This window comes from Puma concolor, chromosome C2 (assembly GCF_028749965.1).
Source record: "Puma concolor isolate L17-30 chromosome C2, mPumCon1.1.hap2, whole genome shotgun sequence".
NCBI classification, from domain to species: Eukaryota; Metazoa; Chordata; class Mammalia; order Carnivora; family Felidae; genus Puma; species Puma concolor.
In genome coordinates, this window is record NC_141675.1 from 151,266,969 (window position 1) to 151,291,867 (window position 24,899).

The 24,899-nt window shown below is 47.1% G+C and overlaps 1 protein-coding gene across 3 annotated transcripts in view; it reads left to right on the plus strand.

Annotated features, from left to right (window-relative positions):
* DOP1B (DOP1 leucine zipper like protein B) overlaps positions 1-24,899 on the plus strand; it is a 97,291-nt gene that overhangs the window by 36,231 nt on the left and 36,161 nt on the right. For all 3 annotated transcript variants that reach the window (XR_015240439.1, XM_086675941.1, XM_086675942.1), the window contains exons 7-17: positions 26-135; positions 447-561; positions 2,834-2,954; positions 4,927-5,046; positions 7,162-7,264; positions 8,333-8,524; positions 11,049-11,733; positions 13,436-13,707; positions 21,096-21,248; positions 21,926-22,026; positions 23,005-23,195. Coding sequence is in view for 2 of the 3 variants with exons in the window: in XM_086675941.1 (XP_086532067.1) it covers positions 26-135; positions 447-561; positions 2,834-2,954; positions 4,927-5,046; positions 7,162-7,264; positions 8,333-8,524; positions 11,049-11,733; positions 13,436-13,707; positions 21,096-21,248; positions 21,926-22,026; positions 23,005-23,195 (2,163 nt within the window). In the remaining variant the exon portion in view is untranslated. The remainder of the gene's footprint in view (positions 1-25; positions 136-446; positions 562-2,833; positions 2,955-4,926; positions 5,047-7,161; positions 7,265-8,332; positions 8,525-11,048; positions 11,734-13,435; positions 13,708-21,095; positions 21,249-21,925; positions 22,027-23,004; positions 23,196-24,899) is intronic.

Here is a 24,899-nt window from a genome sequence, read left to right on the forward strand (position 1 = left end):
GCTCATGGCTCTTGTTCTCTTGCAGGTTCAGATATTAAAGGAAATACCGTTGTGCCAGAATCCGAACTCTCAAATTCTTACGAAGACCAGTCCTCGTATTTTTTTGAAAAATATTCTAAGGATCTTTTAGTTGAGGTAAAGGAGACTTTCTGGAAAGTAGATCCCAATCAGAACATTCCTGATCATGATTCCTCAGTAGATTGATTTGTAGGACCTCAAAGTAGACGTTGGGAATGTTGCTGGATACGCGGTTGGGAAAATTCTGTGTGTGTCTGTTTCGTGCCCTGTGACTGGTTTTCTATCAGAAATACTATCCCAGAATACTTAAAATTAGAAAAAAACAGTAATTTCATACTGTGCTTAAAATTAGAAAAACCAAGAGTGTCATGCTGTGCTACAGTGTCCTACAATATCCTAATATGTGGCTTTTTTGGGGAAAAAAAAAGGGTCTAGCTGAGATACTGCACCAGAAGTTCTCAGATGCTGACATAGAGGAACGCCATCATGCGTATCTGAAGCCTTTCCGCATCCTCGTCAGTCTTCTGGACAAGCCGGAAATAGGTAATGTTAGAAGTGCAGTTACCGGGGTGCCTGGGGGCGGGGGGGCTCAGCCGGTTAAGAATCCACCTCTTGATATCAGCTCAGGTCATGATCCCATGGTCGTGGGATTGAGCGCAGTGTCGGGCTCTGCACTGAGCATGGAGCCTGCTTGGGATTCTCTTTCTCTCCCTCTCTGCCCCTCCCCTGCACTCGCTTGCATGCACACGCACGCTCACTCACTCTCTCTCTAAATAAACTTTGAGGAGAAAAAAAAAAAAAAGAAATGCAGTTATCCTCATAGGCCCGATGTGGATTGCCTGTGTCGAGGGAGTTAAACTTGGCGAGACACAGTCAGCATGTTATTTTGAATATAATTCAGTCATTGGAATTTCAGAATCTTGAAGCATTTTCATCACCTTGTGTGTTCAGTCATCCTGTCTGGGCACCACTTAAAAGTTTTGCACAATAACGTGAACGCTTTTGTTGGAAAAATACCTTGGAGCTCCTATCGTGTGCATCTGTGTGTGTGCCTACAGAGCGCATAGGGCACTGATTGTGTGAGAATGTTTCCTCAGTCCAACGTCATGCTTCAAATGCACTTTGATTTTATTTTCAAGCGAGTAGGGATCCTCCTCCCTCTCTTTGCCTTACGACCCAGGGAAAGCCACGTCTGCCGTGTGGGCCTCGTTCTGTTCCTCTGCCAAATGAAAGGGGTTGAACTAGACTCCAGCTCCTGAAGGGTCCCCTCTTGCACACTGTGGTCCTGTGAGTGTCAGCTAAAAACACAATGACCTCTCCCTTGCTTAGAGAATAGAAATTGCTCTGATATCCATTCACGGTAAGATCTTAACATCCAATCACTTGAGTGGGGGAGGGGCAGAGAGAGGGAGACAGAGACTCCCAAGCAGGCTCTGCAATGTCAGCACGGAGCCCGATGCGGGGCTCGAACCCATGAAACCGTGAGACGATGACGGAGCTGAAACCAAGAGCCTGACGCTTAACTGACTGAGCCACCCAGGCGCCCCCAAAGCGTTCGACATTCTTATACTGTAGGTAAAATATACTTGGGGCTGATCATCAAAAAAGTTCTCAAAAATGAATAAATAGAAGTTTTCTCAGAGGCACGTTTTTGGTTTTGTGGAAAAGCAGCATCAAAGATTAATCTGCGGATTGCTTTTTACACGGATACATTGAGAGAGCTTTTACTTTCTCAGAATCAATCCTGTTTTCATCCCTTTGCACACTTGGGTGAGAAGTCGCTCCCTTCACTGCCTGGTGGCTGCTGGTTGTGGGGCAGAAATGTCCAGCCACCTTCCACCTGCCTGATTGACAGCAGTGCTTCTCTAACCTGCAGCTTTGTGCCATTTTATTTTATTTATTTATTTAATTTTTTTTTTCAACGTTTTTTATTTATTTTTGGGACAGAGAGAAACAGAGCATGAACGGGGGAGGGGCAGAGAGAGAGGGAGACACAGAATCGGAAACAGGCTCCAGGCTCCGAGCCATCAGCCCAGAGCCCGACGCGGGGCTTGAACTCACGGACCGCGAGATCGTGACCTGGCTGAAGTCGGACGCTCAACCGACTGCGCCACCCAGGCGCCCCTTTTGTGCCATTTTAATAAGCTTTTCAAGAGCAGTGTTATTTTTTTGTGGGGTTCTAGCTCACGATGAAAAGGATTTAGACGGGCACCTGGCTGACTCCGTAGGCAGACAGAGCATGTGACTGTTGACCCTGGGGTCGTGAGTTTGAGCCCCTTGGTGGGCTCGAGATTACTTTAAAAAAAAAGATTAAAAGCAAAAATTCAAAGTGTAAAAACATTTTTTTTTAATGAAAAAATAAGGAAAGTTGCCCTATTCTACTCTGTTGGTATTTATGCCGGGTAACGTCTCTGGCCAGAGGTGATGCACACTTAATGCACACCAAGCACACGCCCTGGATCCGTCAGGCAGAAGCAGGCGTGGGCAAGTTACTTAACCTGCCTGCCTCTGTCCCCTTATCTGTAGTCCGTACAGCAGTCGGTACCTGGTCGCGCGGCTGTTGTGAGGATGGAATAAGTTAACAGATACAACGTGCTTAGGGCGCTCTCCAGCCCATAGTGTGCGTGACAGAAATGCTGGCCGTTTACATGAATGTTGTTCCCCCAACTTAATAAAGTTGTCATTATCTGACTAAAGTTTCTGAGCATTTTAGACTCTAAAATTGTGTGTACGGTTCCTATTTCATGCGTACGCCATTTATTTACTTATTTAAATACGGATTATTAACCTCTGTCTGTTTTCTTTTTCATCACAGGGCCTCGAGTGGTTGGGAATTTGTTCCTTGAAGTCATCCGGGCCTTTTATTCTTACTGCAGAGACGCTCTCGGCTCTGACCTTAAACTTAGCTACACCCAGAGTGGAAACTCGCTCACAAGGTACGGGTTTGGCCTCCAGCTTCGCACTTCTTCCTCCCTCCCTGATGCTGCTCGTCTCACTTCCCCTGCCGTGTGGTATAAAGTGTGCGGGGCTGGAGAAAGTGGACACGCGAGGGATCGCGACCTGCGTGAAGATAAAACCTGTGCGCTTGAGTCAGTTGCCGTGAAAGGACAGTTCCCTGTTGAATACCGTGAAGGGTTAAAAAGGCGTTGAAGCCAGTCTCCACCCAGCCTGGGATGTACAAAATGTATTTACTGAGCGAGTAGGAAACCCGGATCTGGTGTGTGTCCACGTGGTGACGTACAGGGAGGATGGCAGGAGGAGGGTAAGGTTGGGAAGTGGAGCCCGTGGCAGAGGGGAGAGCCAGGCAAGGGCATGCTGAGGGCAGGTGCCACAGGACCCTGAAGGCAGAGCAGGTGAGGTTCAGGACATGGCAGACATGGTGCCTTGGAGTATGTAGTTCTCTCTCGACCCTGGGTTTTGTTTTTGTTCCTTTTAAGATAGTGCAGTGTCTTTCTTTTGACTTTATTATTTTTTTAATGCTTTCATTTATTTTTGAGGGAGAGAAAGAGAGAGAGTGTGCACAAGCGAGCCAGGGAGGGGCAGAGAGAATCCCAAGCAGGCTCCAGACCCCAATGCAGGGCTCGATCCATGAGATCATGACCTGAGCCGAAACCAAGAGTCGGATGCTTAACTGACTGAGCCACCCTGGTGCCCCTTACTGTATTCTTGATGTAGTTTCCTTCTGCCTGAATTAGCATTGGATATATTGAAATTTTAAAGCTATTTGAGGATTTATCTGGCTTCTTAATTGTAAATGTACCAAGAGTTCTGAGTGTTTGCTTTTTTCCTCCCAGAATGTTTGCTCTTTTCTCCCAGAATTACTGTTTTTCTAAATATGAAAGTAACCATGCTCTTTGTGGAACATACCAATATTTGAAAATATCAAGAAAAAAGGTATCACCCATCCTCCACCACCCTTGAGAGAAAAACATAAAACGTTTTCATTTCTTTCCAAACTTTGAATGCATATATAAATACACAGATGCCTGTCTTTTATTTTAAAGATGGTATTACGAGCTATTTAACTGCCTGTTTTTTCTTTTAAATGCAAGTTGTGAGTAGCTCTGCTCTCTTCTACAATGGAATATAATGGTTGTCTTAAGTTCCTCAGTAAGGATCGATCATCTGTTTAAATAAATCCTGACTGATTGATCAATCTCCTGCTGACCGACCTGTAGGTGGCTTCCAATTTTTCAGTATTTTTAAATGGCCTTGCAACGGTATCCTCATGCATATATCTTTGGGTGACCATGCAAGGATTTCTGTAGGGTAAATCCATAGAATACATTTCCTGAGTCATAGAAGATACACATTTAAATTTTAGCCAAATTTCCCACCCAAATGGGAATACCATGGGGATATGGGTATACCATATTATTTTACCAACAGACTATCTCATTACCCACAGCTGGACTCAAACTGCTTTTCTATACCAGATTCTTTTCACAACAGCTCTGACACTTATTTCTTTTTATTTCTTTTTTAAATGTTTATTTATTTTTGAGAGAGAGAGAGAGAGACAGAGCATGAATAGGGAAGGGGCAGAGAGAGACGGAGACACAGAATCCCAAGCCGGCTCCAGGCTCTGAGCTCTCAGAACACAGCCTGACACGGGGCTCGAACTCACAAACCACAAAATCACGACCTGAGCCGAAGTCATATGTCTAACCAACTGAGCCACCCAGGCGCTCCTCTGACACTTCTTTCTAAGAGAATGTGTCAATATATTTCCTGTTTAGGATGGCATGCAAACTCTTTCCAGTAACAGGACAGTAACATTTTTATCTTTCTTGGGATTTGTCCATCTCTCCAGAAACAAGTAAATGAATTACAGGTTTTCAGGAACAGTGTTCTCGTAGTGAAGGGTTTCTCATGGATATAGTTAAGAGTCTCCACCTTCCCTTACAGTGCAATAAAAGAAAACAGAAATGCCTCGGAGATTGTTAAAACGGTGAATTTGCTGATCACTTCCCTAAGCACAGACTTTCTCTGGGATTATATGACAAGGTGCTTTGAGAACTGCTTTAGGTAAGTGTCCAGTTACAGATTATAGGATGTTCAGGAAGGACTGGAAGCTCTTGTGGTTTCATAGCTGCTTTTTGTGGCTCAGGTTGGGTGATCTCTGCTGAGCACACGACGGGAAAGAATTCAAATCTTAGCAGAATAAAAAATATTGCCATTAAGAAGGTTCAGGTAATCTCTGCCACATAATTCTGAAGCTTTTTTACTTATTCTAATTAATTGATTGATTGATTAATCAATTAATTAATTGAGATGAAAATCCTGTGCATTTTCAATTTACGTTGACTAAATAGACTCTTTGCACAGTTCTCCTGGAGGCTGATGTGTTTAAGGAGGCTTAGTTTTGTGGCTCTGTGTCTAGAGTGAGTGGTTCTGAAATCATCAGTCTCCTTAAATTCTTACTGAAATTGTTCCATAACAGGTCCGATAAAAGCATAATGTCTCAGCTGCCACAATCAGCTTCAAGTCACCTTCGGTCTGATGACTTGTACCACCTTGACATCGTGGATGGTGGCCCCGCTCTGGGGATCCACGTGCCTCCCTGCGAGCCTTTCCCCAGTCCCTCTCCCTACAGCAGGGGAATAGCGTCATTTCTCAGAGCCCGTCTTGTCCTGAGTCCCCCGTCAGCCTTCCTTCCAGTCACCCTCGAGTGCGATGCTTTGTGCCGTCAACTGTCCTCCATTACCCAGCAGCTTAGCAGAAGCTTGACTTGTCGCTTCCTGTGGGCCCTTCTCTGGCCTCAGAGCCCTACACGCACTCATTAACGCCTCGGGACAGCCCAAGGAGAAGTGGGCCCTTGTATCACGTAAGAAAGCCGGGGCCCAGTGACACGCAGCCCTTGTGTGGCTGCGTGGCAAGTTGGCAGCAGCCGAGATGGGAACCCGGGAGCGCCTCGCTTCCCGGCTGCTCCCACAGTGCAGCTCTGTGTCCCCTAGAGCCAGGTCCCGGCAGGTGTTCAAACCTGTGATGAATGAGTTGTAGCTGGACCCACGGGCAACCCAAGGCCACGTTATACTGAAGATGGACTATATTTTGGTCCTGTTTCCATTTCAGAGTTAGAAGGTGTGCTTTCTTTTTTTAAAACAATCAACTACGAAGCATTTCAAGTGTAAGGAAAACCAAGAAGTAATGTCAGATACACATGCACCCATTACTGAAATTATAGTTAACCCTTGGCCGTTTTGTTTTGTTTTGTTTTGTTTTGTTTTTTTCAGATTTTTTTTTTAAGGAATAAAATGTTGCTACCCAGATAGAACTAACTCCTACCTTCCCAGCACCTTCCCCCTTCTTACTGGGATTATTAGTGTCCGTCCTAGCCGTGATGTTGTCTGTGCATTTATAACAAGTGCGTATCCAGAAATGATACAGTCTCGTGTGTCTGTTCAGGCTTTCCATAAGCAGTATCAGGTTGTATGTAACTTTTTACAGTGTGCTGTTTTGGTGGTGGGTTAACAGTCCTTTGGAGAGCAGTCTGTACACCTGGTAAAAACACTGGTTTCAATTTTTCCATTGTTGCAAATGTCCTTTGTCCTGTCTCTTTACACACACATGCGCAAGTTTCTTTAGAGGAGACACGGAGAACAGTTGCCTAGGCTAGAGTGTGTGTACTTCTTCAAAGTGCTCAGATAAATGCCAAGATAACTACATGGTAATTTGCAGTCAAGACAGTGAACTCAGGTCGAGTTGTCCCATGAGAGCTAGATGAATCCAAAGTTCCTCTGTTTTGAGCACCGATACGTATCTATTTTTTTTTTAATTTTTTTTTTTAACGTTTTATTTATTTTTGAGACAGGGAGAGACAGAGCATGAACAGGGGAGGGTCAGAGAGAGGGAGACACAGAATCTGAAACAGGCTCCAGGCTCCGAGCCGTCAGCACAGAGCCCGACGCGGGGCTCGAACTCACGGACCGCAAGATCGTGACCTGGCTGATGTCAGACGCTTAACCGACTGCGCCACCCAGGCGCCCCACTTTGTGTTAGTTTTAAAAAGCTTGATTATGAGAATTACAGAAGCTATCTGTATTATGTTTGAGATAGAGAAACTTTATTGGGCGTCATGAATGCTTGAAGTTACCATGGGAGAAAGAACTGATTTGTTTTTCTTTCCTGTGACTTCTGTAGACCAGCGAAGCAGAGTTACACTGTCGGGAACAGCGTCAGCCCTCCTCCGACGGTCTCGGAGCTCTGTACCCTCCTGGTGTTCCTTCTGGATGTTATTCCCCTGGTGAGGCCCCTTGCTGGGAAGAGGAGGCTCCATGCTTGGCTGATATTTACGCTTTTCATTAGTGTCACTGGCCTAATAAACCTTGCCATACTGAAAAGTGGTTTTACGTAAACACACAACACTTTTTTTTATGTTTATTTATTTATTTATTTATTTATTTATTTATTATTATTTTTTTTTAACATTTATTTGTTTTTGAGAGACAGAGAGGCAGACCATGAGCAGGGGAGGGGGAGAGAGAGATACAGAATCTGAAGCAGGCTCCAGGTTCTGAGCTGTTTGTTAGCACAGAGCCCGACGCAGGGCTTGAACTCACGAACTGCAAGACCATGACCTGAGCTGAAGTCGGACGCTCAACCAACGGAGCCAGCCAGGTGCCCCTTTAATGTTTATTTTTGAGAGACAGAGACAGAGACAGAGCATGAATGGAGGAGTGACAGAGAGAGAGACACAGAATCTGAAGCAGGCTCCAGGCTCCAAGCTGTCAGCACAGAGCCCAACGCGGGGCTCGAACCCACAAACCGCGAGATCATGACCTGAGCTGAAGTTAACTGACCGAGCCACCCAGGCGCCCCCAATGCACGACACTTTTAATGTTTGTTTTGGCGCAGGGAATGTAGCTGAACTTAATCTCTTATGGCTTTTATGTCTTATTTAAAAGAGGTTATAACTTTAAGCCACTTATAAGCGCCCCGAGGCAAAGTTATGTAAACCAGAGATGACCTGGGCATCATTCTACACTATGTTGTTTAGTAGTGAGAGTAAATGTAACTCTAGGTAAAATTGTGCAGTTGACTAATTTTCTCAAAGGAAGCTAATTTACTTAATATAGAAACAAATGTGGCAACAGTTTTCTACTAGAAAAGGTAAAGACAGTTGAAAAAAAGAGGAAGAATGTCCATTGATTTGTCTAGATCAAAAAGAAAATACTTTGTTTTCTGATTTGGGAACGAACATGAAACTTATGCTCTTAAAAAATGGACTTTTCTAAGGTGCCATTTTGAGGTGCATTTGCTTTTTTCTGATCAAAACTTGAAAGCCCATTAAACCCGGGTCTTTTTTCCACAGGAACTTTACTCTGAGGTACAAACCCAGTACCTCCCGCAGGTGCTGGGCTGCCTGGTGCAGCCTCTGGCCGAGGAAATGGAGACTCTAAGCTTACCTGAGCTCACGCATGCCTTGAAGACATGTTTCAAAGTGCTGAGCAAGGTCCAGATGCCACCTTCCTACCTGGACATGGAGCCCACGAGTGGAAGCACGGTACGTGCCTCGAGGAGCTGACGTGCTTCTCCAGGTGAGGCTTATGCCCTCCTGGGAGCAGGAAGGAATTAGGGTCGGTTAGGGGAGGAGTAAGGTCAGAGGATGTAGTGGTAATATCTAAGTTATGCTTCTAAAATCCTCAGACACTTTCCAAAGCTTTTAGCGTGGAAGCTGATCACGCCTTCATTTTGCCTACCCACCCCCCCCTTTCTCCTACAGCTCTCGGTTAGCTTCCACTCACCTTCCAGATCTCGTCATGTGTATGTTTTTGTGTGTTGGTGGTATCTCTCTAAATGCGTAAGTGAGGGGCGCTGGGTGGCTCAGCCGGTTAAGCGTTCGACTTTGGCTCAGGTCATGATCTCGCGGTTTGTGGGTTCGGGCCCTGTGTCGGGCTCTGTGCTGACTGCCCTGTGCCTGCTTCAGATTGTGTCTCCCTCTCTCTCTCTGCCTCTCCTCTGCTCGTGCTCTTTCTCTTTTCCTCAAAAATAAATAATAAACATTAAAAAACGACACCACCACCACCTAAGTGAGATACTAGTTTACCTGGTCTGCAATAACAAAGTACCAAGGACCGAGTGACTTATGTGAGAGGAAGTTATTGTCTCACGGTTCTGGAAGCCAGAAGTCTCCACAACAGTCTAGCTGTGGGCTTTACAGCGTCTTCCAGTCTTGCCCCGTTGGGGTTATTTAGGCGGTTTCTGGGTTTCACTGTTGCCGCGCTGCATCCTAGTGCAGTTTGTTCGTGGCTGCGGGTTTCTCTGAAGGATCAATGCCTTGAAATGGATTGTAATGAAACCCATTTCTTTTTAAACTGGGAGAGAGGGGCGCCTGGGTGGCGCAGTCGGTTAAGCGTCCGACTTCAGCCAGGTCACGATCTCGCAGTCCGTGAGTTCGAGCCCCGCGTCAGACTCTGGGCTGATGGCTCGGAGCCTGGAGCCTGTTTCCGATGCTGTGTCTCCCTCTCTCTCTGCCCCTCCCCCGTTCATGCTCTGTTTCTCTCTGTCCCAAAAATAAAACCGTTGAAAAAAAAAATTTTTGAAAAAAAAAAAAAAAAAACTGGGAGAGAGGTACGCTTGCCCCTTCTGACTTGATGTGGGCGCTGCCAGACCGGGTCCCCAGAAGACTGTCACAGTTCCCCACGCAGTTCGATTTTTTTTTTTATTTTCCACTTCGCTTCAAGATTTGAAAATTCCGGGGTGCCTGCCTGCATGGCATAGTCCCTTGAGTGTCTGACTCTTGATTTCAGCTCCGTTCATGATCCCAGGGTCATGGGATCGAGCCCCGAGCCCCATGTCGGGCTCCACACTGAGCATGGTGCCTACTTGGGATTCTCCCTCTCCCTCTGCTCCTCTCCCCCACATGCTCGCTCGCGCGCTCTCTCTCTCGCTCGCTCAAAAAAAAAAAAAAAATGATTTGAAAATTCTGGCCTTGACACCCATTCAGTGTAGCCAAGGGCAGGAGAGTGGACAGGCTGGTAGCCAGGCACTCCCGGAGACGCTGGGCCTGCCCCTCGGGTGCAGACTCACTCACAGACATTTCCTTTCCATAGTGAGCCCTTTTCTTTTTCTAGCTGTTATAGCTAATCGGAAAAAAATCCTATAAATGATTTAAGGTACAAAGTTTAAGCGTTTGTCTATAAACATAATTAACCGTGTTTTTAGAAGTGCGTACTGTTTCATTCTTCCCTAGAGAGCACAGTGGCGTAAATGGTGAAGTGTTTTAAATTTAATGTAATATTATGTAAGTTAACAGTGTAAGAAGAGAGGCTGGTGATCAAAGGTTGCAGTGGCATCCCTTTGAAAAAGCCACAAAGTGGGGCGCCTGGGTGGCGCAGTCGGTTAAGCGTCCGACTTCAGCCAGGTCACGATCTCGCGGTCCGTGAGTTCGAGCCCCGCGTCGGGCTCTGGGCTGATGGCTCAGAGCCTGGAGCCTGTTTCCGATTCTGTGTCTCCCTCTCTCTCTGCCCCTCGCCCGTTCATGCTCTGTCTCTCTCTGTCCCAAAAATAAATAAACGTTGAAAAAAAATTAAAAAAAAAAAAAAAAGAAAAAGCCACAAAGTGTAGACACACACACACACACACGTAGGTGGATGGATAAGGTGCTATATATACAGGGGCAAACCCTTCATTCTAGTTCTCTGCTCTCGTTTTATTTCTTCATGCCTTTATTTTACCCCCACTCCAATGTCCTCATTCACGTTTGAAATTTAAATAGATCAGAAACTGTTTTTGCAAAAGGTGTTTGAACCTCAAAGGCCTAAATGAATGTACAAAGTGGGCTCAATGCCAGCCTGCGCAAAGAGCTGGAGACACAGTGGCCTCTCTCTGGGCTTGTGCACCATCTCCATCCCCCTGATGGGCCTTCTTCATTTTATTAGACACTTTTGCACGGGAGTTGTCTTGGGGTAGAGAATTATGATTTTGGAAAATAGGAGGTGCAAGCTTTGGTTTGCTGGATTCGGCTGATCCTTGAATCCCTTGGCCCCGTGAGATGGTGTACAGTTACAAATCTCCATTTTTTGCAGAGTCCAGTAAAAGGTGAAAACAGTGAAGTAATTATAGACACAAAGGCGGTGATTCCGGGTGATGAAGAAGCTTCGTTTCCTCCCCTTAAATCTGAAGACAGCGGGATCGGGCTCAGCGCCTCGTCCCCGGAGCTGTCGGAGCACCTGCGGGTCCCCAGCGTGTCTCCCGACAAGGATGACGTTTGGAAGAAGGGTGGGAGCATGCAGAGGACGTTTCTGTGCATCCAGGAGCTGATTGCCACCTTTGCCCACAAGAACATCTTTGGGGTGCAGCCGACGGCGTCTGGAGAAGAAACCAAGTGCGAAGAGCCCGCAGGCCGCAGGGATGAGGGCGGGCCACCAGGCACGGCGGTCAGCGACCCCGGCGGGAAGAACTCCTGGGATGCCAAGCCCATCAGCGTGCCCCAGTTTAAGCAGATGCTTTCTGACCTCTTCATGGCTCGAGGGTCTCCATTTAAGACAAAAAGTACAGAGTCACCGTCGCCTGTGCCCCGGAGCCCTGGCCGGAAGAAGGAGGGGGACTGGGCCGTGGAGCAGGGGGTCGTGGACCTGGGGAGTTCACGGGAGGCCTGCCGGGAGGCCTTCGCTGCCGCATGCCACCTGCTGCTGGACTGCGCTACCTTCCCTGTGTACCTGTCCGCGGAAGAGACAGAGCGCCTTTGTGAAACGCTCTTCCGGCTCCCCGGTGAGCACCCTGCCCCACGGAGCCACCCCGAGGAGTCCCGACACCTAGCTGATGTTTGCAGACAGGCTGAAACCGCGTCTGCCGGGAGGGGACTCTTCCCCACACTCGTCTCCTCCTTATTTTGTCATAAGCTGTGTGTGCATTTGACTCGTGTCTTACTGATGGCAGATTGGTGAGGCTGGGGCTGTAGTTTTGACCTTTAGGTGCCCCGTGCAGCCCATTAAAGGATCTGGAACATAAAAGGTGCTTAATGATAATCAAGAAGTAGGCTGTTTCATGAGGCCTGTTGTTAAAGATTTGTGTTAGTTTGCTAAGGTTGCCGTGACAAAGTCCTCCCAACTGAGTGGCTTAAAAAAACAGAAAGGTATTGTCTCCGGCCCTGGAGGCAGAAGTCTGAGATCAGCCTGTTGGCAGAGCCCTTCTCCGTTTGAAGGCTCTGGGTAGGGATGTGTTCCAGCCCTCCCCCTTAGCTTCCGGTAGTTCCTGGGACCGTGGCGTTATAATTCCAGTCTGCATGGCGTTCCTCCATGTGCGTGTATGTGTCCTGCATTCAGATTTCCTTCTTATAAGGACACCAGTTGTGGTGGATCAGGGGCCCATTCTAATGTGACCTTGTTTTAACTAATTACATCTGCATCAACCCTGTTTCTAAATAAGGTCACATTCTGAGGTCCTAAAGGACCTTATGACTGCAACATAAGAATTTGGGAGAGTTGGGGGGTGAGGGGTTACACAGTTCAGCCCATAACAGGCAGCTTCTTAGAAGCTCAGGCCGCCATAACAAAATCCCATAGATCAAGTGGCTTAAACCACAGAAATTTCTTTCTCAGAGTTCTGGAGGCTGGAAGTTGGAGACCAGGATGCTGGCATAGTCCGTTCCTGAGGAGGGCTCTCCCCTCGGTTATAAACGGCCACCTTTTTGCAGGATGCTCACATCCTGGGGATGTGGGCGGGGGTGGATCTCTCTAATGTGTCTTATAAGGGCACTAATCCCGTCACGAAGGCCCCACCTCTGAATACCAGCACATTAGGGGTTGGGGCTTCAACATCTGAATTTGGGGCAGACACAATTCAGTCCTTAGCAGGCATTGAACACTTTAAGAAAAAGAGAGGAACATGGAAAACAAGAAAGAAGGGATCAAATTGAAGGGAACACAGGAACACAGGACAAAGCTGTCCCCTCTTGTAGCCATTACGGTAAATTTCCTGTGCGGTCTGTCTCTCAAATCATTAGCTGCAAATGACACTGTACTTGGAGGCACTGCACTTGGAATTCAAGTCCACAGTATATTTTGGGCCTCTCTTAAAGCTAATGCATGAGTCCCACTATCGAGAGAGCAGCCTTGAAAAAACATTTTGAACTCTACACCAAAAAATGTGGATATACTATACGTAAATTTAAAAGAAATTTTTAATGTGAGTTTTACTGGATGTAAACTTTTAAAATAAAAGACGCTTTGAATCATCCCAGAGCCCTGACACGTTTTCAAAATTCAGGTAATCTGACAAGCTTTTGAAGGCAGACCCAGTCCCCTTTGTCCTCTGGCCCTGAGCGATGACTGATAGCACATCCCCACGAGAGATTATCGCACCTGCTGGCCGTGTGACTTCTGGACCTCAGGGTGTCTTAGGATCTGCGAATTGTGAACCATTTTCACGCGATTTTCTTTATCTCCATCCTCTCTGACTGGCTTCCTCCCAGGAGGCGGCGACTGCACTTTCCCGTCGTGGCTGAGATCCCTCATGACCGTTTGCTGCTGTGTGTCTGACTGCTTCCTCCAGAACGTAGCCATCTCCACTCTGCTGGAGGTGATCAACCACTCCCAGTCCCTCGCCCTGGTCATCGAAGACAAGATGAAACGCTATAAAAGCTCTGGACACAACCCGTTTTTCGGCAAGCTGCAGATGGTGACCGTCCCTCCCGTTGCTCCAGGAATATTGAAAGTCATTGCAGAGAAAACAGATTTCTATCAGGTACGTCCCACTGGGAGGAGGGGGGTGACGCCCTCTTCCCAGCCAGCTATCTGAAGTTGTCCCCAAGGTCCCAGTCACTGTGATAAGAGGGATGTGGCGGCTCTGGTGACAGCTGGAGAGGGTTGCTCGAACCCTGTGCCTGCCTTGCCTGTCCCTCTGTCCCAGGCTCCTGGTACAGTTTCTGGCTCTGTGGCAAGAGGGCAGTAAAGTATTTGTGTTCAGTTTTGGGCTGACTGGACTTCGTACATAAGGACTGTTAGATTCTCTAAACATACAGAAGAAGAGACTGGGCCCTAATTTATAAGGTTAAAGGCTCCAAAGCTATTTAGCCTCAAGGAAAACTTAGTTACTTGTCAAATTTAGGAAAGCTCGCTGAAGATGGTGAACAGCTGTTGTTCCTCTTTGTGGGGACAGTGTAAAACAGTTTAAAGCTACATATGATAGGGCTCTTTTAACTGCAAGAAGTTAGAAACAGTTCCAGCTGGGGCCCCGGGTGGCTCAGCTCATGATCTCACAGTTCGTGAGTTCGAGCCCCATGTCGGGCTCTGTGCTGCCGGCTCAGAACCTGGAGCCTGTTTCGGATTCTGTGTCTCCCTGTCTTCTCTCTCTGCCTCTCCCCCACTCGAGCACATGCGCACGCGCGCTCTCTTTCTCAAAAATTAAAAAATGTTAAAAAAACAGTTCCAACTAGGTCATGAGGAAAAGTGAAATTTATTATAAAGGTGGTGCCCGTGGATGCCAAAGGTCAAGCGTGGACTGCAGCTGGGTCTCCTGGGCTCTCCGCTGGGCGGCTGTTAGATCCTGAGCTGCTCCTTCTCCACGTCGCTTGGCCGTTCAGGGGTCACCTAACTAACTCGGTTGCCACTTGACCTTTGGTCTGCCATGTGACCCTCAAGTTCCTCTAACTAATGATGTTTGTATGTCTTTCCCACAGTTGTGAACTGGTCAGTGTTACTAAACAGTCTGTCAGTGAGGCACCTGTGGGTCAGGGCCCTCGGCTTCTCCGGCCCGCCCAGCAGCGATGGGGGCTCCGGGGTGCAGAAAGGGATGTGCCTGCTCACCAGGACCTTTTCCCTGCAGTGATGGGGCAGCAGACACCCTGAAAAGTTTTGACACTGAGGAAGAGAGCTTTCTGATATTTTATGGGTGAATGAGATACTGAAACCGTCCAGTCCCTTTAGGTCCTAACAGCCTGTGCTCTGAAAGCCTTTGAGATAGGCCACCCTTCTCCTGTTTGGGATGAGCGCTTCTCAAGCAAGTCACGTAACTGAGGCCACCTCTCGGCTTTATTGCTTTTTGTTGTTGTTAGTGACAGCTTTATTTAGATAGAATTCACATACCACATAAATCACCCACGTGAAATGTGCAGTTCAGCAGTTTTTACCATATTCACAGAATTGTACCATTTTACCTATTTTCTCTTTTTTTAATTTCTCCTTTGTAATTTTCTTTTTGAGCAAATGAATGCTTTCCGGTTCAGTATTTTAATCGCTTTAATGATTTTCCTCAGTATATTTTTGGAGCTATTAGTGGTCGGTCTAGGGCGTAGCAGGTACATCCTAACTTACCAGAATCGACTCACTTCCCGACTAAATTCCAGTGAAACCCAGAGGCCTCCTGCAGCATGGGCTTCTCCTCTTCCCCTTCTTGTGCTGTTGGTGCGCACGTGACATCCATGCACGTCACGAACCCAGCGATGTGGTGTTATAGTCGTTACGTAATTTTATGTCCTTATCAGGAAGCTGGGAGAAGAAAGGAAAACACACAGCAAGACAGAGTGTGTTACTTAACCTCCTTTTTTTTTTTTTTTTTACCATTTCTGGCTCTTCTCTTGTGGATTTCAGTCCGTACCTGGGCCATTTCCTTCCTCCTCTGCACCTGCGCTGCCACCCCCTCCCCCGTGCCACTGATGCTGTGTCCCGCCAGTGCACTTGAGCAGTACCTGTGTGCCTGTCTTTCACACAACCTTTTGAAGAGAATCAGTGGAAAGAAAAAAGGAGACACTTAGGTTGTCTTTGTAGAACCATGTAATTACCTTTACTGGTGCTTTTTGCCTTTTCTATGGATTTGATTCACTGGGGTCGATTGCTTTCACCTTGAAGAACTTCCTTACATGTTTCTTATAAGACAGGTCTGCTGGCAACAAATTTGCTCAGTTTTTGTTTATCTGGGAATGTCTTCATTTCACCTTCTATTATAAAAGATAGTTTTACTAGATAGCATGCTTTTCGTTGGGCTTTTTTTTTTTCCTTTCAACACTTTGAATAGAAGAACAAATCTACTTTAATCAGCCCTGGGTATGCCTGAATATGCAATATTTAAGGAAAGCAGCACTTTTTATTTTTATTTTATTTATTTTTTAACATTTTTATTTATCTTTGAGAGAGACAGAGTGCGAGTGGGGGAGGGGCAGAGAGAGAGAGAGAGGGAGACACAGAATCGGAACCAGGCTCCAGCCTCTGGGCTGTCAGCACAGAGTGCAACGTGGGGCTCGAACTCCCCAACCGCAAGATCGCGACTTGAGCCGAAACCAAGAGTCGGATGCTTAACCGACTGAGCCACCCAGGGTGGCCCCAGGAAAGCAGCACTTTTTAAATAATCTGTAACAAATGCTCATGTGAATGTTCAAATGAACTTACCATTTGAATTCACCATTGGATATGTGATCCCACTGTCTTCTTGTCTCCAGCCTTTCCTATAAAAAGGCAACTCTTAATCTTACTGGGTTTCCCTTATAAATGATGAGTGAGTTTTCTCTTGGTGCTTTCAAGATTTTCCCTCCTTTGTCCATTGGCATCTCATTGTGATGTGTCCAATGTGGATGGCTTGGAGTTTATCCTACTTGGAATTCTTTAAGCTTCTTGGATGTGTACATTAATGTTTTTTCATCAAATGTGGGAAGTTTTTTTTAGCCATTATTTCTGCACATATTTTTCCTGCTGCTTTCTCTTCTCCTCACCTTGCACTCCATTTGTGGGAAGCTGCTGCACTTGATGGCGTCCCACATTTCTCTAAGGCCCTGATCATTCTTCTTCATTCTTTCTTCTCTCTGTTCTTCAGATTTCATAATTTCTGTCGACTGGTTTTCTTCACTGATTCTTCCTCGTCTTTGATATGAACTGCTGAGCCTCCTCAGGGGTGAAAGTTTCATTTCAGTTATTGTACTTTCAATTCTAGATTTCCATTGGGTTATTTTTTTCTTTTTATGCTTTCTACCTGTTGATATTATCTACTTGATGAGAAGTTATTGTACCTTTCTTTACTCCCCCCCCCCACCCCCCGATAGAGGGCACGAGTAAAGGGCAGAGAGAGAGAGAGAGCTGGGGCATACTCGAGGCAGGCAGGGCTCAAGCTCACAGACGGTGAGATCATGACCAGAGCCAAAGTCAGATACTTAACGTCTGAGCCACCCTGGTGCCCTTCCTTTACTTTTTAAAACACGGTTTCCTTTAGTTTTTTGAACACATTTATACTGGCTACTTTGATGTCTTTGTTGAATAAATCTGACACCTGGGTCGCCCTCACAGATACCTTCTGTTGCCTGCTTTTTTTCCCCTTGTGTATGTATTGTATTCTTTTGTGCCTTTGCATGTCCTATAGTTTTTCTTGAAGACTGGGCATTTTAGATAATGTATCATAGCAACTTTATTCTGACCCCTCCCCCCAAGTCTTTTTGTTGTCTTCATTTCTTGTTTATTGCTTAGTGACTTGCCTAGACCGTTTTAGTGAAGTCTGTTTCCCCGGAGGTGTGAGCCATGTGGCGCTACTCTCTGGAGGAATGTGCAGGCCCCTGAGATGACGGTGGTCTTAGCTGGGTTCTCATTGACTATATCTCTCCCTGGTCTCTCTGAAGCTGTGTCTTTTGGTATCACACCCAGCTGTTAGGCTCCACTAACTGCTGACCGATTGCTCTTTTGTTTCCAGTGGGGCCCAAAGGCGTAAATTACTCCACAGCCTGATAATTTTTTGACACTAGTCTTTGAGGGGTTTTTTGTTTTGTTTTTTTTGTTTTGCCAGGAGAGTTCTTCCTAGCTCCCTCTTTTCCTGGTTTATTTCTGATAAACAAGCTGGCCTGTGGTTTAATTTGTTGCTGTGCTGGAGCTTCCAGCCTCCTCTTAATTACTTACTACAAAAATTCCATTGTTTTTAAGAGTACCCTAGGCTTGAACTTCCTCACCCTCTTCCAAGTAAACTCTTTTCCCTTGATGGAGCTCTCTGTTTTGTGGCCTGCCTCTCCCTCTGGGCGAAGTCTCCATGTCCCATTGCTCAGGAAGAGCTGGGACCCAAATAGTGACCTGCTTCTTTTGGAGTGAAAGCTCCACAGGTTACTTGCGGGGGGGGGACCTCCAGTCTTGTGAGCTGGCTTCTCCCAGCATATAACCTCCCCCCTGTAAGCAAAGTAGGGTAAGAATGACCAGAACCCCAGCACTGTTGGCCTGCAGCCCAGTTATAGCCTCCACCCGAGAGGAGGGATGAGGAGTGAAGTGCCGCTGCCTTCCCTTTCGCAGAGCCTTGGACTAGGAGCTGGTGGGGAGGGGACTCTACCTGGAGTGGGTAGTCACCTTGTTCCTCGAGCCTCACTGAGCCGAGGGGGTGGGCAGGGTTGTAGTTCAACTGCCACAGACTTGTTGCTTTAATTGTAATTTAGTAGATATTCTTGAATAAATGTTTCTTTATTTCCTGAATGCCCTTAGGATAATTTCCAAAGACCCTAAATTATGTTTTATTTTTTTATAACTTTCTGTAATTTTTTTAAATGTTGTAATTTATATTTTTATAATTTTATAATTTTTTAATAATTTTTTTATTTTTATTTTTCTCTGATAGTCCACAGAGCTCCTCACACAGCCGTACTAACTTGCATACTCAGATCCTGTTTACAGTATTAGGTCCTGGTGGAGCTTTATTTAATTGCTATTCGGCTTGGGCCCCTTGTCCCCCTCCCCTTCCTGCCAAAATTGAGCCCGTGTGGATCTTGCAACTGGAAACAGTGTCACCGTAATACAGCAACAGTGATTGGGCAAGTCCTTCCTTCCTTGGTCCTGCATATATCTGAGAAGCTTGGCATCATTGTATTATAGGCACAGAGAGGAAAACAGAGGAGAGAACTTAGCCCATGAATCTTTGACCACATTAATTACTCTTGCGATGATACACACTTAGTGATGTTTTTGAAAAGGACGCTTTTTCGAGTTCTGTCTGAAGTCTTGAATTTTGTTTTGAATCAGATTTAGTACACATCTCAGTACTTACCACTCATCATGCACTGTAGCATCCTTTATTAAAGTATACAACTCTCAAGGGCTGGGGCAGCAGGGGCCGGTGCCTGACCATGTCCAGATACTGGACAGGAGCCAGTAAAGCAGCCCGCACCAACATCCAGGCCGCCGCCCAGTTCTCGGGCTCTAAGAAGAGGGCTGCTTCCAGATCTTCTAGACTTTTCTCATTCCCACGGAACAGTCCACGTACCAGTGTTCCTGTTGCCCGCGACGTACAGAATAAGGTCTGCAATCCCATGAATCCCCTGACCTTTCCGGTCAGGTGGTAAAGGCAGAATTCAGTTCACTAATGAAGTGTCCAGAACATAGGGATCAAGAAGTCCAACATAGATGAAGGAGCAGGTGTGTGTTTTGGGATCAACATCCACTCTCCAACCCTTCAATTCCAGGAGGAGTCTCTTACCTGTAAGTTTGCCCATGGGGACCACAAGTAAAGGGACTACTCTGCTTAGTCAAAAGTTTTGTATCAGAGGTTTAACTGCAGTTTGATAATTGGAAATCACATTCCTTTAGATTAAAAAAAATAATGGACATCATGGTTAGGGGCTCAAGGCAGTCGGTGGTTAATCTGATCTATGCAGAGAAGATAGTTTTGTCAAATAGAAATAAAGGGGCCAAAAAAGGAGTCATTTGGTCTAACATGTACTTATAAAGTATTACAGTCTATAAGGCATAGTCTTTTTTTTGTTTTGTTTTTTGTTTTTGGGGTTTTTTTTGTTTTGTTTTTTAATTTACATCCAAGTTAGTTAGCATATGGTGCAACTATGATTTCAGGAGTAGCTTCCTTAATGCCCCTTACCCATTTAGCCCATCCTCCCCCCACAACTTCTCGGGTAACCCTCTGTTAAAACATAAGAGACCCTTAAATATGGGGAGGCATAGTCTTTTAACATGACCTGGAAGAATGCCTTCAGAGATTCCTTCCAGGAAATGAGATTGACCCTCCCTTTGAGTCTCACCCAGTGGGGCAGGCACCCCCAACCCTCACTGGGGCTCCCTGGAATTTAGGGAAGGGCTGCAGCCAGGTGCAGACCCTGCATGTTTAAAGAGCTAAGATCAGGGCTGAGGAGACAGAAGACTTGATTTGGGGTGTGATTTGTGTCCTGAAAGTGAGCTGGGCATCCGCCACGGCACTGTGCGTGGAAATGGGAACAGGCAGGTTTATGGAGTTAACACCTCGAAAGACACAAGTCTTCATCACTGTCGTGTGGTGACCAGTTTGAACCAGCCACAGGTGGTAGGGAAGGTGCTGCAAGTGTCACCTCGAGACTGGTGACCACTGCAAATCTACCACACTGCCAGCACATAGTAAGACTGGGTCAAGTGTGCTGGTCAGATGGATACGTCAGCCAATAGGTTCTTGCTTCCAATTGATATCTCTTGGAAAGTAACGTCAAGGTTTGGGCAAGAGCTGCAGTGTTCTTAGCTGGTCAGAAATCTCCAAGTTTCAAGGGGTGCCTGGCTGGCCCAGTTGATTGACTCTGCAACTCCTGATGCCAGGGCCGTGAGTTCAAGCCCCACAAGGCATAGAGCTTACTTAAAAAATGAAAAGAGTGGGGTGCCAGGATGGCTCAGTCAGTTAAGCATCCCACTTTGCCTCAGGTCATGATCTCACGGTTCATGGGTTTGAGCCCCGCATCAGGCTCTGTGCTGACAGCTCAGAGCCTGGAGCCTGCTTCAGATTCTGTGTCTCCCTCTCTCTCCCACACTCATGCACTCGCTCACTCTCTCTCTCTCTCTCTCTCTCTTTCAAAAATAAAAATGTTAAAAAACACATTTTTAAAAATTAAATGAAAAGCGTTGTTTTGGGGCGCCTGGCCGGCTTAGTCAGTAGAGCCTGCGACTCCTGATCGCAGGGTCATGAGTTTGAGCCCCTCATTGGATGTAGAGAAACCTCCAAGTTTAACCTATCACATTACCTGCTGGGGTTTTAGTTTGGTTTGGAGTTTGGTTTGCTTTGTTTTGTTTGTTGATGGTACTTCTCTGTATATTAAGGATTCTCACGTAGCAAGTGTAGATAGAAGCCAGTTCCTCGGGGCTGGGACTGGACTGGCACAAGGAAGAAATGCGGGTGCTGGCTGTGTTCTCACGGTCTCCCTTCTGTCACAGAGGGTGGCTCGTGTGCTTTGGAATCAGCTGAACAAGGAGACCCGGGAGCATCACGTCACCTGTGTAGAGTTGTTCTACCGGCTGCACTGCCTGGCCCCGACGGCCAACATCTGTGAGGACATCATCTGCCACGCCCTCCTGGACCCTGACAAGGTCAGTCTTAGCAGCCTATCTTCTCTGTCCTATGATCCCAACTGTCAGGCCACCCATCACTGCCTGTGCCCGGGACAGACTTACACACATACAGTCATGCCGGGGCTCAGCGGGCATCCTGATCAATCAACAGGTGTTACAGAATCTTGGGGTTGGGAGGCCTTCAGAAGCTCTAGCCATCCTTTTCAGAGTCCTGAGAACATGGGTTGTGTCCGTATTAAGGCTCACCAGGGAAGTCTACCCCAACTCCTGTGATGTTTGCAGGAACCGTGAGCTCTCGCAGGTGAAGTAGGCAGTCATAGAGAATGCATCGCCCTTTTAGGCCCTGGCCGTCCTTTGCAGTCAAGTTGTATCCTGGTTCTCTAAGCCACTTGGGCCTGACATCTTCAAGAGGTGTGAGAACGCGACGCTCTCTTGTGATCTTCGATCACAGGCCCAGGTGTGCCCCTGGATGTAGGCTAATGTGGCATCTGACCATGCGCGTTATTGTGGTAAAGTGAGCAAGGAAGAGAGGAGGACGTAGGTCTTCCTCCCGCAGGCCGGTCGGAGCCCAGCGCCTCTGCCGACGTTGCTGCCGCCCTGCTGAGCTCCTGTTTGTTACGCGGTGGGGTTTGCTGACTGCGGACAACATGCTGTTAGGAAACTAGTGCCTCACTGCCGTTTGTTTCCTCATCAAGGGGACAAGACTAGAAGCTCTGTTTAGGTTCTCCGTCATCTGGCACCTGACGAGAGAGACCCCAGGCAGTCGCGTGACATCTCACAACCGCTCCTTAGACAGGTAAGGTGGTCCTTGTGGGCAGTTACCCTGAACTCACAGGACGCTCTGCCGAGGTTCCTGGTCAGTGTGTCTGGCTGGGGAGGGGAGCGTGTGAAGTGGAAAATGTGACCCCATGTTCTGGATGTACAGCAAACGGTTCCCACGATCCCCCAAGTGAATTCCGGCCAGACACATGTGAATACGTGGTAGGAATGTTCTCAGTTTGATCCTGGGGGCAGGAAGCCCAGCATGTATCAGAATCACCGGAGGAGAACATGCCTCATGAGGGGACCTCTGTAGGGGACGGTGGTCTGGGTCTGGAACGGGCCGGTTGGCTATGCTGGGTACGTACACTCGGCAGTGTCCACCGTGTTCATGAGATGTGAACTTCGCTGCACTACAATCTAGTGCACTTTTTTTTTTTTTTTAAATCCCCTTCCTTGGGGCGCCTGGGTGGCTCAGTCGGTTAAGTGTCTGCTCAGGTCACGGTCTCACGCTTCATGAGTTCAAGCCCCGTGTCCAGCTTTGCGCTGACCGTGCAGAGCCTGCTTGGGATTCTCTCTCCCTCTCTCTCTGCCCCCGCCCTGCTTGTGCTCGCTCTCGCGCTCGCTCTCTCTCTCTCTCTCTCTCTCTCTCTCTCTCTCTCTCCCTCCCCCTCTCTCAGAGTGAATAAATAAACTTAAAAAAAATTTTTTTAAAGCCCCTTCCTTGTTTCCAAACCTGGGTGTGGTACCAGGTGCCCAGCTTTAGAGAGATGCCAGCTGATTCTGATGCTGGCGGCTTAGCCCCACAGTCAATTGAACCAATGTGGGGTGAAGCCCGGGTGAGGCCCGGGGACTTGGAAAGCTCCCCCGGCAATGCTAGTGTGAAACCAAGGTGGAAATCCCCTGGCCTTTGTCTGCGTGGGTCTTTAAACCTGGTTTGCGTGGAGCCGCCTGGGGGCGTCCTGGAGCACGGGGTCACCGAACGCTGACTCAGTGGTGCCCTTCCCACCCACAGGTCCCTGTTCGTCGTGCTGGACAGTCTGGCCTGCACGGACGGTGCCATCAGTGCGGCGGCACAGGGCTGGCTGGTGCGGGCGCTCTCCCTCGGTGATGTGGCACGAATCCTGGAGCCCATGCTCCTGCTCCTGCTGCAGCCTAAGACCCAGAGGACCTCCATCCACTGCCTCAAGCAGGAGAACTCAGCAGGTGAGCCCGCCACGGAGGGCAACCCCGGGGTCCCTGGGCCTGGGAGGGAGGGAGGGGCAGCCCCGATCCCAGCTGCCCGTGGTGACAGTCAAGTTCCTTAGCCCCACTCAGTGGTTTTGTCAGCTTCAAATGGTGTGAGAGTACTTTGTAAAGTTGTGAAGACTTTTGAAGGTTAAGGAGCAGATGAACCAGCACTTAGAAATGCTACGGAGTGTGCTTGTCGTTTTCATGAAAAATCGGATTTTTTTTTAAATAAAAAAGGAAATGTTTAGTAACCCATGCTCCAATAAGAAATAGCTGAGGGGGCGCCTGGGTGGCTCAGTCGGTTAAGCGTCCCACTTTGGCTCAGGTCACGATCTCACGGTTCGGGAGTTTGAGCCCCGCGTCGGGCTCTGTGCTGACAGCTCGGAGCCTGGAGCCTGCTTCGGATTCTGTGTCTCCCTCTCTCTCTGCCCCTCCGCCCCTCCCCCCCAAAAAATAAACATTAAAAAAATAGCTGATTTTTTTTTTATTCTTTTGCTAATGAAAAATTCAAGTGCACCTAAGATAGGAGGAAAGAGTAACAGACCATCCACACCAGTCTTCATAAGCCGATGCCTTCACTTAGAAGTCATAGTTTGGTGTCCAGAGGGAAGTTAAGTTTGAGGAGGCTAGGCTGGCACTTCTCTCCAGATCCCTGCTCAGAGCTAGGGATAGTTTAGGTGGCCTCCAGCTAGGAATGGCCGAGAAGTTGAAATTTGCATGTAATCTGGTCAATTGTATCTATGAAAAATGACTTGTGAGCCTTCAAACACATGGTAAGAAACCACAGAAACCACAGTGGTTTCTGTTTATCCATGTTTCTTTCTGCTCTCTAAGGTTCTTTCCAGCTATAAATTCTGTGAACATACAATCAGAAATGCAGAAGAAATAAGCCTTTGAGTTCCAAAAAACTTCCAGAGGCATCTTTAGCACAAGTAACAGTAAATAGGAAGAAGAAAAGAAAGGCTAAAATAAACCTGATGAGTGCGTTCCATTTGGGTGATTAGCTCCTGGCACAGTTTATGGACTAACATGACTTCCCACAATAGGTGTGTTTTATGACTTCCTGTAGTTTTCTAAGCAGTGGGTTAACAGGCTTTGAGTTAGCTTGTTTACGGGCTTTGAGTTAGCTCACTGGGCTGTAAATACTGTTTGCACCAGTCTTGTCTTACAGAGAAAAGCAGCCTAACACCTGCATAAGCAGCAATTTTGGAGATGCTGCCTAAAACCGTAATCTCCCGTTTTCCTCTAGGAAAGAAAGCTGGCTGCCTCCTCAAAGACAAGGCCTTTTATTATTCCATATTATGAGAAAGTAAAGTCCAAAGAAATGTAAACTGAAGCACCTTCTCAAAAGTTTGGCTGTCATTTATGGCAGCTAAATTTTTTAGTGTTCCTTTGTGTTACGAAGGAAGCTCTATAAGGAAGCGAAGCAGAAATAAGATAAAAATAGAGACAAACCATAAGAGACACTCTTTTTTTTTTTAATTTTTTTTTAATGTTTATTTTTGAGAGAGACAGAGACAGAGTGTGACCAGGGGAGGGGCAGAGAGAGGGAGACACAGAATCCAGAACAGGCTCCAGGCTCTGAGCTATCAGCCCAGAGCCCAACGTGGGGCTCAAACTCACAAGCCATGAGATCATGATCTGAGCCGAAGTCGGATGCTTAACCAACTGAGCCACCCA